Source organism: Arabidopsis lyrata (genome assembly GCF_000004255.2).
Source record: "Arabidopsis lyrata subsp. lyrata unplaced genomic scaffold ARALYscaffold_1, whole genome shotgun sequence".
Lineage (NCBI taxonomy): Eukaryota > Viridiplantae > Streptophyta > Magnoliopsida > Brassicales > Brassicaceae > Arabidopsis > Arabidopsis lyrata.
The window spans coordinates 26,583,721-26,599,067 of NW_003302555.1; the positions used below are offsets into that span (position 1 = coordinate 26,583,721).

Genomic DNA, 15,347 nt, shown 5'->3' on the forward strand with positions numbered 1-15,347 from the left:
GCTTCAATACGGATTAAATTCTTATTTTTTTAATACCACCAATATTAGACATATTAAATGAATCTCATTTAGAAAAGATCGTATAAAACCAAAAATTGTCTCGTGGTATAATGTTACTTAATAACAATTGTAAACTATAAAATATAAATATCTTAGAAAATTATACAATTTGCAAAATTTTATATATAATAAATAATCGTTAAATTTTAAAAATCAGTACTTTTAGAAAACAAATCACGGGAGGGTTTAAGAAGTTACAAGACATGTTATATTTCGGAACGTATATGGTGAAAGAGTTTGAATCAAAATTTATTAAATTTTAAAATATCATTAACATGCCGCTTTAATACTGATTAAATCTTCAGTTTATTAAAATATAAATGATTTAGAGAATGATATGATTTGTAAACTTTTATATATAATAAATAATTATTAAATTTTATAATAAAAACAAATCACGGAACGGGTTAAAAAATTACGGAACGGGTTATATTTTGGAATTGGTTTATATGACGGACGAATTTGAATCAAGATTTATAAGGGAAATTATAAGGGAAATACCCCTTTTGGTGTGCCGCGTTTCAAAAATGTCCCTTTTAGATGTCTATTTTCGAAAATGCCCCTTTTTAAATCTGAAATTTTTATAAAGTTTTATTAGGTTTATAAGGTACTTATGGATTGTAACTACTACTTGAAGACTCGATCCAAGTATTTATAAGGTTTTATAAGGTGTTTTTAAAGGTTTTACAAGTTATTTTAAAGGATTTTTAAGGTTTTTCAAAGGTTTTACAAGATATTTTAAAGGTTTTTAAAGGTATTTAAAATGTATTTATAAAGTATTTATAAAGTATTTATAAGATTTTAGATACATAAAAATGTAGTTTGTGTATGTTTTAATAATATTACATACATATTTGGGTAAATCTTATAATTTTAAGAGCATTTTTTGTAAAGTTTTTTAAAAAGGGTATTTTTGAAAAGTGGCATTGAAAAAGTGGCATTTTTGCAAAAGCCCCTATTTATAAATATCATTAACATGCAACTTTAGTACGGATTAAATCTTCAGTTTATTAACAATTGTCTTGTGATATACCGTTACTTAATAATAATTGTAAACTATAATATAAAGAAATATTTTATAAGGAGATACAATTTACAAAAGGGAAAATTCCCAAAAAAAACCCCAAGTAATTTTTATTTGGAAGTTTAATGCCCAATTCTTTTGCGTTGGTCTAAAAATACCTTAGTTAATTAATTGTTGTCAATTAAATCGTAAACTTATTACTGATGGTCGTTTAAGTTATTCGACTTAACAGACGTTTAATCGGCTGACGGAATCCCTAAACCGGGTTTACTGGTTAAGAAAACGTGGTTTATTGGCGTAATTAAAAGACTACAGTGCCCTCGTTACTTTCCCCCAAATCGAAATCGATGAACCCTAAAAATCAGAAACCCTAATTCTCTAACTCTCTCGATTCTCTCCTTCGTTTCATCTCCTAAGAAATTCAGTGAGGCGATGATTGGAAGCGTTTGATCGGTTGCATATGTGTTGAGTCAGTGGATTGTATATCGAAGAGATGAGGTATGTCGATTCGCGTTTTTTCTCTGTCGATTAGAATTTCTAGGGTTATCCGATTTCAAAAACTTTCTGGGTTTGGGTTGGATCGATATTGTTTTACTTTGTTTACAACGATTAACAACTGAATTTCTTATTTTGTAGTGATTTCGAGTGTTTGAAACTCAACATTCACTACCGAGGAGATGTATCAATCAAGGAGCAGTCGTTCGATTACATTGGAGGGTTCGAGGATAAAGACATGTTGATGGATCCTGATCTGATGACATGGTCAATCTTCGAGGATTTTTTTAAAGAAAAGGGAGTGAGTGGTGAAGTCGAAGCGATTTGGTACAAGCTTCCGCATGAGGACATAAGTTCAGCAAGGGTTATCAAGACATATAAAGATGGTGGAATTAGGGAGTTGTGTCGTGAGGCTGTGGTTGGTGGTGAAGTCGACATATACATTGACTCCGGCGTCTGTGAACCTACATTTCATCTTGATGTAGAAGATGAGGAAGAAGTAGCAGGTGATGATGGTGCAGATTCTGTAGACGGGAATGAAGAATGTGTTGACGAGGCTGCACAAGAAACAAATGCAGAGCCACAAGGTGTACCAGATGAAGGGGAAGATCCAGTAGAAGAACGTGTGCACGATGATCCTAGGTTTGAAGCTTTCTTTGCAGAAGTTCACAATGGTACAGAAGCAGCTGCTGAAGCTGGTGGTGAAGAGACTCACAGAGATCAAGAAGAAACAGTGGGTGAACAGTTAGAGGATGAAGAAGAATTTGAGAGACAGTGTTTTGATGCAGACCGTCCGGACCCTGCCATGGACACATATGAAGAATGGGATGCGTATGACCAAGCAGAAAGAAGATCATCAAGAAAGAACTACTCCAAGGATAAACCTCCTTACCTCTGGATAGCTCAGAAATTCAACAGTGGGGAAGAGTTCAAGGATCAGCTCTTGAGATATGTATTGAAGACTAATTATGATGTGAAGCTTTGTAGATGGGGTGCAACAAAACTGGCAGCTATATGTAGTCGTGAGAATTGCAATTGGAAGATCTATTGCTCTGCACATAAGCGTCCAGCAAAATGGGTAGTCATGACTTATGTTGATGAACACCACCATTCTATTAGCGGGAAAGCAAGGATGTTGAAGCAGGGAGTCATTGCTAGAATGTTCAGAGATGAAGCAAGAAGAAGGCCTGGATTGAGGTGGACTGACATCAAAGATGAGATAATGATGAGGTATACACTCTCTGTTTCTAAGTGGATATGCCAGAAAGCAAGACGAATGGCATTTGATTTGGTGATAGAAACACAAAGGCAACAATTTGCAAAGCTATGGGATTATGAGGCTGAACTTAGAGGATACTGGAACCAGGTGAATCAGCAACTAATCCTACAAAGTCTACAAGAGAAGGAAGCACTGTGAGTTGTTCAAACTGTAAGCAGTCAGGGCATAATAAAGGAACATGCAAAAATGCTAGTGTACAAGCAGCAGCTCCACACAAAAGAGGCAGACCAAGGAAATGTCTTGTAAGAGTAATCTGACATTTTGAGTATTGCCTCTTTTGAGTTATGTCTTATTCAGATTTGATCAAGGTATGTCTTATTCATAGGATAATGATGATCCATGGAGCATTAACAATGCTCCAAAGAGGTGGCAGCAAGCTCAAAGCCAGTCCACACCATCTGGTTCTCAAAGTCAGTCCACACAAGTACCTCAACATTCAAGTGCTCCAGCAGCTAATCCAAGTGGTAGGGGACGTGCTCGTGGACGCCCTCCAGGAACTAAGAATGGTGAAGGCAAGGGTCGTGGCAAAGGTGCTGGCAAGGGTCGTGGCAAAGGTGCTGGCAAAGATGAAGCTCCTAGACCGCCTGTTTTCTTTATGTCCCCATGGACTGACAAAGTGTTTGATGTTTGGCAGCCTAGCAAGAAATAGGCTGATCTTATTGATGTCTTTTAGGATCTTTCTGATGTAGGATTAGGATTATGTAGGATGATATGATATGTAGGATGCTGCTTAAGTTGGATGATGATTGTTTTGGTGGGATCCTTGTATGTTTTTGGTGGGATCCTTATGACTAAACGGCTCTTTTTGGCTCTTATGTTGGATACACTTTTTATGAAACTCCCATTAGTTCAAACAAGACTTACAAACTTGTCATGCCACAACAACAACAAAACAAAAAACAACAACAACAACAACACAGAAAACAACAACAATAACACAGAAAACAACAACAACAACAAACAAAACGAAAACTACTTCCCCATTGCAAGTATCATGGCAATTACAACAATGAAGCATCCCCAAGACAACACAATGAACTGCCGAAGCATTTTCTCCCTCTCATTAGCACCCATAACTTCACTTTCAAGCTTTGCCTTCTCTTGTTCGTATCTAATCCCTAAACCACTTTCCAAATTTGTCGAAGCACTGATACCTTGATCATTCTTCGTCTTCACAGATTCTTTAAGCATCTTTATTTCCTCTTTAAGCTGACGAATCTCATCTCTTGCTTCTAATAAGCTCACCTTCTGCCAACCATATGGCTTCTCTTGATCAGCCCAATCGAAGAACCCATGAACACCACATCTGAAGAATCTTCTTCCCGGATTCTCGTTTGTCCATGCTTTAACAATCGTTGTCGCCCTACCACAGTTGCAAAGAGGACCCCAGCTTCTGCTCACCGAATTGGCATCAGACCCAGAACATTGACTCAACATCTCTCTAATTGTTGTGAAAATGGAAGTTTTGATTTAGGGTTCTTGGTCTCATACTCAAATATCGATTTGGGGGAAAGTAACGAGGGCATTATAGTCTTTTAATTAGGCTAATAAACCACGTTTTCTTAACCAGTAAACCCGGTTTAGGGATTCCGTCAGCCGATTAAACGTCTGTTAAGTCGAATGACTTAAACGACCATCAGTAATAAGTTTACGATTTAATTGACAACAATTAATTAACTAAGGTATTTTTAGACCAACGCAAAAGAATTGGGCATTAAACTTCCAAATAAAAATTACTTGGGGTTTTATGGTGAAAGAGTTTGAATCAAAATTTACAGGACATTAAAAGTTACAGGACATCTTATATTTCGGAACGAAGTTATATGGTGAAAGAGTTTGAATCAAAATTTATTAAATTTTAAAATATCATTAACATGCCGCTTTAATACTGATTAAATCTTCAGTTTATTAAAATATAAATGATTTAGAGAATGATATGATTTGTAAACTTTTATACTCCATCTGTTTCACAAAGAGTGTCATTTTAGAGTTTTGCACACAGATTAAGAAAACATTAAATTTTTTGTTTTTTCTAAACAAAAACATCATTAACTATATACCTAAACATAATCTGCCCAATAGTAAAACAATTTGCAGAATACTAATAGTCATAAAACATAAAAAATCATTAAATTTTGCATTGAAAACCTAAAACGACACTCTTTGTGAAACAAAAATAAAACCTTAAAACGACACTCTTTATGAAACGGAGGGAGTAATTATTAAATTTTATAATAAAAAAAATCACGGAACGGGTTAAAAAATTACGGAACGGGTTATATTTTGGAATTGGTTTATATGGCGGACGAATTTGAATCAATATTTATAAGGGAAATACCCCTTTTGGTGTGCCGCGTTTCAAAAATATCCCTTTTAGATGTCTATTTTCGAAAATGCCCCTTTTTAAATCTGAAATTTTTATAAAGTTTTATTAGGTTTATAAGGTACTTATGGATTGTAACTACTACTTGAAGACTCGATCCAAGTATTTATAAGGTTTTATAAGGTGTTTTTAAAGGTTTTAGAAGTTATTTTAAAGGATTTTTAAGGTTTTACAAGATATTTTAAAGGTTTTAAAAGGTATTTTAAATGCATTTATAAGGTATTTATAAAGTATTTATAAGATTTTAGATACATAGAAATGTAGTTTGTGTATGTTTTAATAATATTATATACATATTTGGGTAAATCTTATATTTTTAAGAGCATTTTTTGTAAAGTTTTTTAAAAAGGGTATTTTTGAAAAGTGGCATTGAAAAAGTGGCATTTTTGCAAAAGCCCCTATTTATAAATATCATTAACATGCAACTTTAGTACAAATTAAATCTTCAGTTTATTAACAACTAGATATGGACCCGTGCGTTGCACGGGTTACCGATCAAAATTATCACTTTTAACTTTTATTTTATTTTTGTAAGCATAACTAAAATTATATAAACATATATATATTTTAGATAATGCAGTTTTTAATTATTTTTTAAATATATATTTATAATAAATATTGCGCACTATAAAACTCTATTTGTAGTTATGTTATACTAATTATTAAATCATCTAATATAAATATTGGCCTATTTATAAAATTATATAATTTTTTTGCTTATTATAAGTTATGAATTCATAACTGTTCATAGGTTGTATTATTGAATTTTAATAAGTTATTTATATCCATCGGAAGAGTATATTACACTTTATAATTTCAATGTGGACAAAATGAAAATAAACTATGACAATAAGAAAAGATAAAATTATATAGTTACGTGACATTGTCAATTTTTTGCTGATATTACTCATTTCTTTGTTTTCTCTTTATTTTTTCCTCTCGCCGGCGAGAAATGCTCAAATCTCTCGATTTCTCTTATTAGATTTCTCTTATTTTTGCTTGAACTCCTCTTTCTTTCCCCTTCTCTCCCTCTTTTTTCCTCTATCTACAGTTCTTCCCTTCGTCGAACATCACCACCAAGTCTCACTACTATGACCCACCACCACAAATGAATCACCACCACTATCAATACCGAATCTCGCTAATTTCGATCCACCATCTTCATCAACATTTATCGCCGCCACCACCACCAAGCTTCAACCACCGTCATCAACACTAACACCACTTTTATCGCTTCTTCTCTCTTTCCCCAACTTCTCTTATCACTCCACTTTCTTTATTTTCTCCGACATCAGGCTAAGCTTCTCCGACAACAACTCTATGTCCATCGCCGTTCATAATTCTTAATTTGCCTCCTTTGCCATATATTACTTGGGTATGATTATCACATGCTATTTTTAAAAACCATCGTGATTCACAGTGTTTGTTTTTATAATTGACATTATATATTTAAAACAAATGATAAATGCATATAATTTTTAAATTTTTAAAATCACCCAATCACCACCTCCGTAACCATCATCCACCACCTTCATCACCTCCACAACAATCACATGCTACTCCTATTTCTTTCAGTATGACATGCTATTTTATTTAATAAAATTGTTGGATGTCTCTATTTCGTCGTCAGAATTCTAATATTATTATTTTTTTCTTCAGATTTTTCGTGTTATTAGTATTTATTTTATGTTTTTTTCTCCAAATTAGAATATGCAGTTGTATGTTTGTCTTTTGTTTGAGAGGTATTTTGAATTTTCACATATCTGAAAAACGTTAGTTTCCAAAACTTTTTTAACTCATGGCTATTTTCTTAATTATTTTTGAGTCAAATGTTAGTTACTTATATTAAAGTTAAAACAACAGTGGTGTGTGAAGAAATTAGTTTGCTTGGTGAAAAATATTAGACAACTTATTGTTTATATAAAAGTGATTTTTTACAATCATTTTTCTTATAGGAATGATAACTGATTGTATAATTTCATTAATCATTTTTCTATTTTTTTTGTACAATTAGTAACTTATAAATAAAATGTTTAGCACAATTTTATGATTTCGATTTTTATGGAAAATATACATATAATTTCTTTATATATACGTATAGTTTTCTTACTATGATCTAACTATTTAAATTTATAATTTTGTTATAATTATCTTTTAACAATTTTTAAGTTGTTAAAAACAAAATATTTAGGTTGCTAGATGGCAAAATCTTTTATGGATATATATGTACAATTTTCTTATAATTAGCTTTTTACATTTTTAAACTGTTTACATTGATAATTATCTTTTTACCTTTTTATTAAAAAGGAAAATCTATTTGACACATGGCAAAATCTGAGATCGAAATATTTGACACGTGTTACGATCTCGTGAGTTATTAAGTTTGAAAACCATACTTTATATAATAAGATTGTTTTGTGGTATACCGTTATTTAATAATAATTGTATAATATAAAGAAATATTTTATAAGGAGATGTAAATTAAATGGATGATAAGTAATTAACACTAAGATTTAATAATAGAAGAAAGGGTTTAAGGCTAATAACACAAGACTGCGTCTTCAAGCGATCGATGGCCACAATCTTCTTCTGCTTAAGCTTTCCTTCTCAGGCAGACCCACTTGCTTGAAACTAGCTCGGTGCGATAACGACAAAATTCGCCACCATAAACCCTATTTTTAATCTCCGACTCTGTGGACACTTCTCCTTCAAGCTGGGTAGATTAAGTTCGCTTATGGCCATGGGGGTTTCTCTTACTTCCCACAATAACCCTCTTCTTCGCCACTTATCTCCTTCCTCTTCTTGGGTTTCTCGTTCCTCCTCTCGCTTCTCTTCTTCTCCACTCCCTTCCTTCCTCTTTCCTTGCCGTAGAACCCTTCTTCAAAGGTTTGCACTTTTTTCATCTTTCATTGTTTTTAGTTAATGGGTTCGTTGAGACTACACTATGTTCAACTTTACTTGACTTTCACTTAATTTGCTCTGTTGTGTACTCAATTTTACTTGTTTATTGACTAATTTGCTCTGCTCCAGCGTCAATTTTACTTGATTATCGATTAAGCTGCTCTGTTCTAGGCTCAGTTTTACTTTATTGTGGATTAATTTGCTCTGTTCTAAGCAGCTCATTTTGTTCTCGAGTATCGGATTAAGCTGCTTTGTTTTAGGCTCAGTTTGTTTGTTTTTGCAAGCTCTGATTGTGACTGCTTATGGATTTCTTCAGGAAATTATCTTCCACAGAGGGAAATGTCGGTTATTCGACTACTACAGTTTGTCAGGGATTTCAGCATCCGGGTCATCAACGGTCATCTTCTGTTGTGCTTAACGGAGAGTGGGAACTTCGATCCGAATCCAACAAGGTAAGGATGGTTCCTAAGATAATCAAGGTGGGAAATCAGACGGAAGTTGCTGAAACTCATCAAGTTCCTGGAACTGTAAGTGCTTGGAGGGAAGAAGCAAATAAGCTTAGAGAAAGAAATGGTCAGATTGCTAGAAACCTCGATGACAGTGGTTATTTCAATGGCTCTGTCCCAATTATATCTAGTGCTCCGTCTTATGAAACCTCTCAGAAGATTGATTATGAGTTCAAACCCAGAGGTAACACTACTGCTACACTCAATAAGGAATTGATTGGCGTTACCCAATCTGAACCTGTTGTGTCATTGCCAAGCAAGAGTTTAGATGTTGGGGATAATATGGATGTAAATCCTAGTGGAGAGGGAAAACGGAGACCTCTTATAAGCGGGAAGTCTTCTGGCACCGCAAACAGCAACAGGAATACAGTTGCCATTTCCAAAGTGGAGAAAAGCACTGAACCTTCCAATGTCCGTGAAAACCTTAGGAAAATATATGACAAGGTTCTCGTTGTTGATAATGTGCAAGCTGCGAAAGATACCGTGGCTAAGCTCGTGAATCAGTATAGGAATCATGTCCATTCTTGTGATACAGAGGTGTGCTACATTTTTCTATTTAAGTTGTCATCCCTAAAGCTCAGAAATATTTATACAATTGGCAAACTGATTATTCAATGCTTATAGGTGTCCGGGATTGAGGTGAAGGAAGAAACGCCTGTCGACCACGGTGAATTAATATGTTTCAGTATTTACTGTGGGCCAGAAGCAGATTTTGGGTATGGAAAATCGTGCATCTGGGTTGATGTTCTTGGTGAAAATGGCAGGGAGGTGTTGGCCGAGTTTAAACCGTATTTTGAAGACTCGTTCATCAGAAAAGTAAGTTTTAAATCTTTCCCTTTCTTAATGTAAACTACACCTTGATTGTTTCTACATATTCCGTGACATTTTCATTTTCTGAGTCCTTCTAAATCTTATTCCACTTTCTTGTTGTCTGTTTTACTGTGAACACTTTTAGCTATCCATAAACCCTTATAGGTTGGCTTTCTTCGTTTCAGGTCTGGCACAACTACAGTTTCGATAGCCACATCATTAGGAACCATGGAATTGAGATTTCTGGTTTTCATGCCGACACTATGCACATGGCACGATTATGGGATTCTGCACGACGGATAGAGGGTGGTTATTCGCTTGAAGCGCTTACAAGTGACCCAAAAGTTCTTGGGGGCACACAGACGAAGGAGGAAGCTGATTTCCTTGGTAAAATTTCGATGAAGACTATTTTTGGCAAACGGAAACTGAAAAAAGATGGATCTGAAGGGAAAATGGTTGTCATTCCCCCTGTCGAAGAGCTTCAGCGAGAAGATCGAGAGGCTTGGATTTCATATTCTGCCTTGGATGCGATAAGCACACTAAAGCTTTACGAGAGCATGACAAAGAAACTGCAAATGATGGATTGGCGTCTTGATGGAAAGCCAGTTTTAGAAAGGACAATGTTGGATTTTTACCATGAGTTCTGGCGACCCTTTGGTGAACTTCTTGTAAAAATGGAAGCAGAAGGGATACTTGTAGATAGAGAGTATCTTGCTGAGATAGAGAAAGTAGCCAAAGCCGAACAACAAGTTGCTGGTAGTAGGTTTCGTAATTGGGCATCTAAGTATTGCCCCGATGCAAAGTATATGAATATTGGCAGTGACACACAATTGCGTCAGCTCTTTTTTGGTGGCATTTCCAACAGGTAGCTTTCTTCTACGTCATCCTTAAATTTCTGCTTAGTATAGGTTTAAATTAAGTTTATCGTAGGGAAAATAGTCACACCTTGGTATCTTAGAGGTTCTTTCATAGTTACAGAGATTTGAGCTTATAATCCTCTTATATCAAAAGTTGTTGAAGACTGTCTTTTTTTCTCTTGGTTTAACCAGAACTGCATACATATCTCCCGGAATAACTTTGAGAAGAAATGTCTTTCCCATCAAGTCATTAACAAGAATTACATGATTTATCTGTCAGTGCTTAGCTTTATGGATTAACTTCTGTTTGCTTCTTCCTCAGTGTGAATGGCGAGGTGCTTCCAGTTGAAAAGCTCTTCAAAATTCCCAATATTGATAAGGTTATTGAAGTAGGCAAAAAAACAGCGACGAAGTTTCGAAACATCAAACTGCATAGGATAAGTGACAGCCCACTGTCAACTGAAAATTTAACTGCCAGTGGTTGGCCCTCTATAAGTGGGGATGTTTTGAAAGAGTTAGCTGGGAAAGTTTCCGCTGAATACGACTTTATGGAAGATGTTTCAGATATTTCTCTGGAAGAAGTTGCTGAGGATAATGATGCAGATCAAACTTCAAAAACACAAAAGTCCAAGACAGATGTTCAAACCGACACATCCGCTTATGGAATAGCATATGTTGCCTTCGGAGGGGGTGAAAGGGGAAAGGAGGCATGTCATGCTATTGCGTCATTATGTGAAGTTTGCTCAATAGATGCTTTAATCTCAAATTTCATTCTTCCCTTACAGGTAATGTTTTATCTTGACACCTTCTTCCTGAATTCTAAGCTGCTTTATTTCTTCCCCTTAAGGTTGATGTTTATGGAAATTTTTTTTCTGACAGGGAAGTAATGTATCAGGCAAAGATGGTCGCGTCCATTGCTCCCTGAATATCAATACAGAAACTGGGCGCTTATCAGCTAGAAGGCCAAATTTGCAGGTATATATCGAAAAGATTTGTGATATTGTTCAAATCAAAGTCGTTTCAACATTTGAGTGGTGAGGCCATTATGTAGACAAGTTCCTCTTGTTATCTACTGGTATTGTTAAAGTGACACAGTTTGATTTGAATTGTGATGTGTTACCAAGAGCTAGTACATAATATCATTTTAAATGGTCAAGTTATTTTTGTCAACTATGAATATACTACTTATGCTCTTGTAATTGCATCTACGATTTGTTACTAAAGTTCTCCTTATCTGTCTAGAACCAACCTGCTTTGGAGAAGGATCGGTACAAGATTCGTAAGGCCTTTGTAGCATCACCTGGAAATACACTCGTTGTGGCTGATTATGGGCAGGTGAAAATATAAAACTCTGGTAGTTGTAGAAACTTTCAAAATGGTATTAAGCTGGTTCACTTGTTTACTGCGATTCTTTTCTATCTTCAGTTGGAACTTAGAATTCTGGCACATCTTACTGGTTGTAAAAGCATGATGGAAGCTTTTAAAGCAGGCGGAGATTTCCACTCAAGGACAGCCATGAATATGTATCCACATATTCGTGAAGCTGTAGAAAATGGGCAAGTGATCCTTGAATGGCATCCACAACCTGGGGAAGACAAGCCACCCGTGCCGTTGTTAAAGGTGCGCTCTTGTTTAAAATGGTACCACAATTCTTGGATTTTGATTCTTATATGACAATGAGGAAATAATTTGAATAGCTGAAAAAACAATTGACATCTCTACTCGATGATTAAAGCACATCGTTGACACAAAGAACCTAAATCTGTGCCCAAATACTTCTAACAGTTTGCGAATATGTTTAATACTCAGGATGCCTTTGGCTCAGAGAGAAGAAAAGCCAAGATGCTTAACTTTTCAATTGCGTATGGGAAAACCGCGATCGGGCTTTCTAGAGATTGGAAGGTAGTGGAAAAATACTATTGAAACTGTTAGGTTGATATAAACATGCTTTAATGTGATGAGTCTAAAACATTGTTCAATTTTTTATCATCTAAAGGTCTCAGTTGAAGAGGCTCAGGACACAGTCAAACTCTGGTACAATGACAGGCAAGAAGTAAGGAAATGGCAAGAAAGGCGTAAGAAAGAAGCTATAGAAGATGGGTATGTACGCACTTTACTAGGAAGGTCTCGTAGATTTCCGAGGTATAAGTCACGTGCGCAGAAGAATCATATCCAAAGAGCAGCAATCAACACTCCAGTCCAGGTTTTCATTTTGTTTGTTTACTTTATCATAACACTAATATTTCCTTTCTATTCTCCAATCTCAACTCTGAGCATCGATGATCCACACTACAGGGAAGTGCAGCTGATGTTGCCATGTGTGCAATGTTGGAAATATCGACAAATCAACAGTTGAAGAAGCTTGGTTGGAGATTGCTTCTACAGGTAAACAACAACACCCGTCCAAAACTGGACGCAGTCTATGACAAATATAAGCTTTTAATTTTGTAACATTTTGGTCTCTATTGGATTAACAAAAAGAACTTGCCTTGGAAACAGATTCATGATGAAGTAATCTTGGAAGGGCCAATTGAATCAGCGGAGATCGCCAAGGACATAGTTGTGGACTGTATGTCTAAACCCTTTAACGGAAGGAATATTCTCTCTGTCGATTTATCTGTTGATGCAAAATGTGCTCAGAACTGGTATGCTGCCAAATAGAAGCCTAGAGACCAGTCGTAGAAGAACAGTTGAAGGAAGAGATTTTTTGGGTGTATTAATGTTTGGTTTTGTCGGCTCTTATTTTTGTAAATTTTAGAAAGGCTTGAGAACATTGAGCTGTGTAAATTGTTTTATCAACTCTAATCCTCTAACTTGACGATGTTTGAATGCAAATGTGGTTTAAGTAACTTAAGAACAATCATGATATTAATGTTGTGGATGGCTTTGTGTAAAATGAAAAGAATTTGAATAGATTTCTTATGCAGCAAGTAAAATAGATTTACACAAAATTAATGAAAAATTAGGTGTTCTTTTCTTTCTTATGTATTGATTCTTTTTCAGTGAGCGTATATATGCATATGATTTTAACTTAATTTCCTATGTTCACGTCATCTTTTCCCGATCTTTTAATACCCATGAGTCCATGACAAGCTCATTATATGCGACCATCGGATAATCTCTGTGGCATTTAAATCTAGCCAAACTGTTTTCAACTACGTACGTTTATACTAGGAGTCTAGGCCATAGGATCATTGATTCGGAGAGAAATACATTATCGTTGTATACATGTATGACCCGTGAGCAGAGCCGGACCAAAGAAATTTAGGACCCATACGGATTAAGGAAAAAAATAGCATCGTAATTTTTTTTGGTTCAAAAGCATCATAAAAAAAAAAACTAGAATAAAAACAATCACTTTAAGCAAAAATCTTTGATTGTTTTAGAAAATTTTAAAGTAAAAACTTACTTTTTTTAATCATTCAATTATATATAATAATTATAAAAAAAATTTAGATACATATAATATATATATATAAATTTATATATATATATATATATATATATATATATATATAAATATAGGTTCTACATCAGATTTCGTATCATCCAACTATTTATACATAATTTTCAAATCATTCTAAACCTTATATATTTTTATAGAATCGAGCCTACGAATATATGTTTTGTTTTTGATGTAAATTTTCACGACTTTTTTTCAAATCGAATTGCCAATAGAAAAATAAAAAGCATATAGCGAAACATAAATTAACTTAAAATATCAAGTGCAAATAAATATGAAAAGCGAAACATAAATGTTGAAAAAAACATAATAATAAAATTTTTGACTACTACTACATAGTAGCAAACTCATCCTTGTTATTTAGGCTTCTTAAGAACACATACACCACCTTTGCATGAACCTTTCTTTGAAGATGGCTTTGTGAAACAACTAAAAAGCTTGGAGAAGAAACCCATCTTTCTTGAAATCTGAAAACAATATTGAGGCTAATGGACTTTTTAAGGATCTTTGCGTGGTATGTACTTCTATTAGACTACTTGCATACCCACATATATATAACAACAATGTCATAAATTACTTGGTAATAAAGTTTCATTTTATCTTAAATGTATTGAGAGATCGATGAGATCGAACGGTCTAGATGACTAACCGAGATTATGAATATCATGAAGATATGGTTATATAGAAGAATCAAGAAGGATCCTAAAGAATGTCAATATATATGTTAACTTAGCAAATTTTCTACTATTGCCTAAATGTATAATTTACACTAGGTCAGAGCCCGCGGTGCCACCGCGGGAGAACGTATTCGTTAACAATTATTTTTGATTTGAACATCATTCAAAAAGTGTACCATATGTTTGAATGCTTCGACCTCTGGTATGGGAGGATTTATCCGAACTTGTGAAAATTCCGAAGCATTGGTGATGATTATAGAATCTAAAATTTACATAGTAATGAACAATTAATCTTGTATTTTCGCTTTACAAAATTGAAAAACAGTTCTTTAACATGGAAAGGCAATTATAAAATACCTTCGTGTTTTATGAATTTTGCAAACCTAATCACGCAGACAATAGGAACATGGACATACTCTTTAGAGGATTTGAGAACGTGCTCCGCAAATGAATTCCACAAAACACATTCCAAAATCTGACCACTATAAAAATAGAATGATTAGAATACCAAAAGCTGGGATAAATGAATATTTTTGTACTCACAATATTAGCAAGATAATATAACTAATTTAATAGATCATGCAGGAGGGTACCTAACATCACGTAGTAAAAAAAATTCTTTTGTAGATTGTTGGAATCTTCTATTTGTTCCAATTCACCAATGTTTACAATTTGTCCCATAATATCTAAAAGTTGATTGCTAAAGCTTTGTGTTTAGACGTATGGTGTGATCATATATTTATAGTCGAATACAATTGTAGGGTTTAAACCAAGAATATTCGTCAAAGGATATTCAACGGCGACATTGTAGGGTTGTTTTGATTGACGAAATAATTAAAAAAGGAAGTAACATGTCAAGAAAATATATGATTAACTAAACAATATAATTCGT

The 15,347-nt window shown here is 34.4% G+C and overlaps 1 protein-coding gene across 1 annotated transcript; it reads left to right on the top strand.

The window, feature by feature from the left end:
* The first annotated feature begins 7,754 nt into the window (after nt 1–7,754).
* On the top strand, nt 7,755–13,230 carry LOC9330339 (DNA polymerase I A, chloroplastic/mitochondrial). Its single transcript, XM_021012578.1, has 12 exons — nt 7,755–8,127; nt 8,459–9,185; nt 9,273–9,464; nt 9,644–10,323; nt 10,638–11,100; nt 11,195–11,290; nt 11,558–11,650; nt 11,741–11,935; nt 12,125–12,217; nt 12,312–12,518; nt 12,611–12,700; nt 12,815–13,230. The coding sequence occupies exons 1-12, from the start codon at nt 7,976–7,978 to the stop codon at nt 12,974–12,976; spliced, it is 3,150 nt and encodes a 1,049-aa protein (XP_020868237.1). The 5' UTR covers nt 7,755–7,975; the 3' UTR covers nt 12,977–13,230.
* The last annotated feature ends 2,117 nt before the right edge of the window (nt 13,231–15,347 follow it).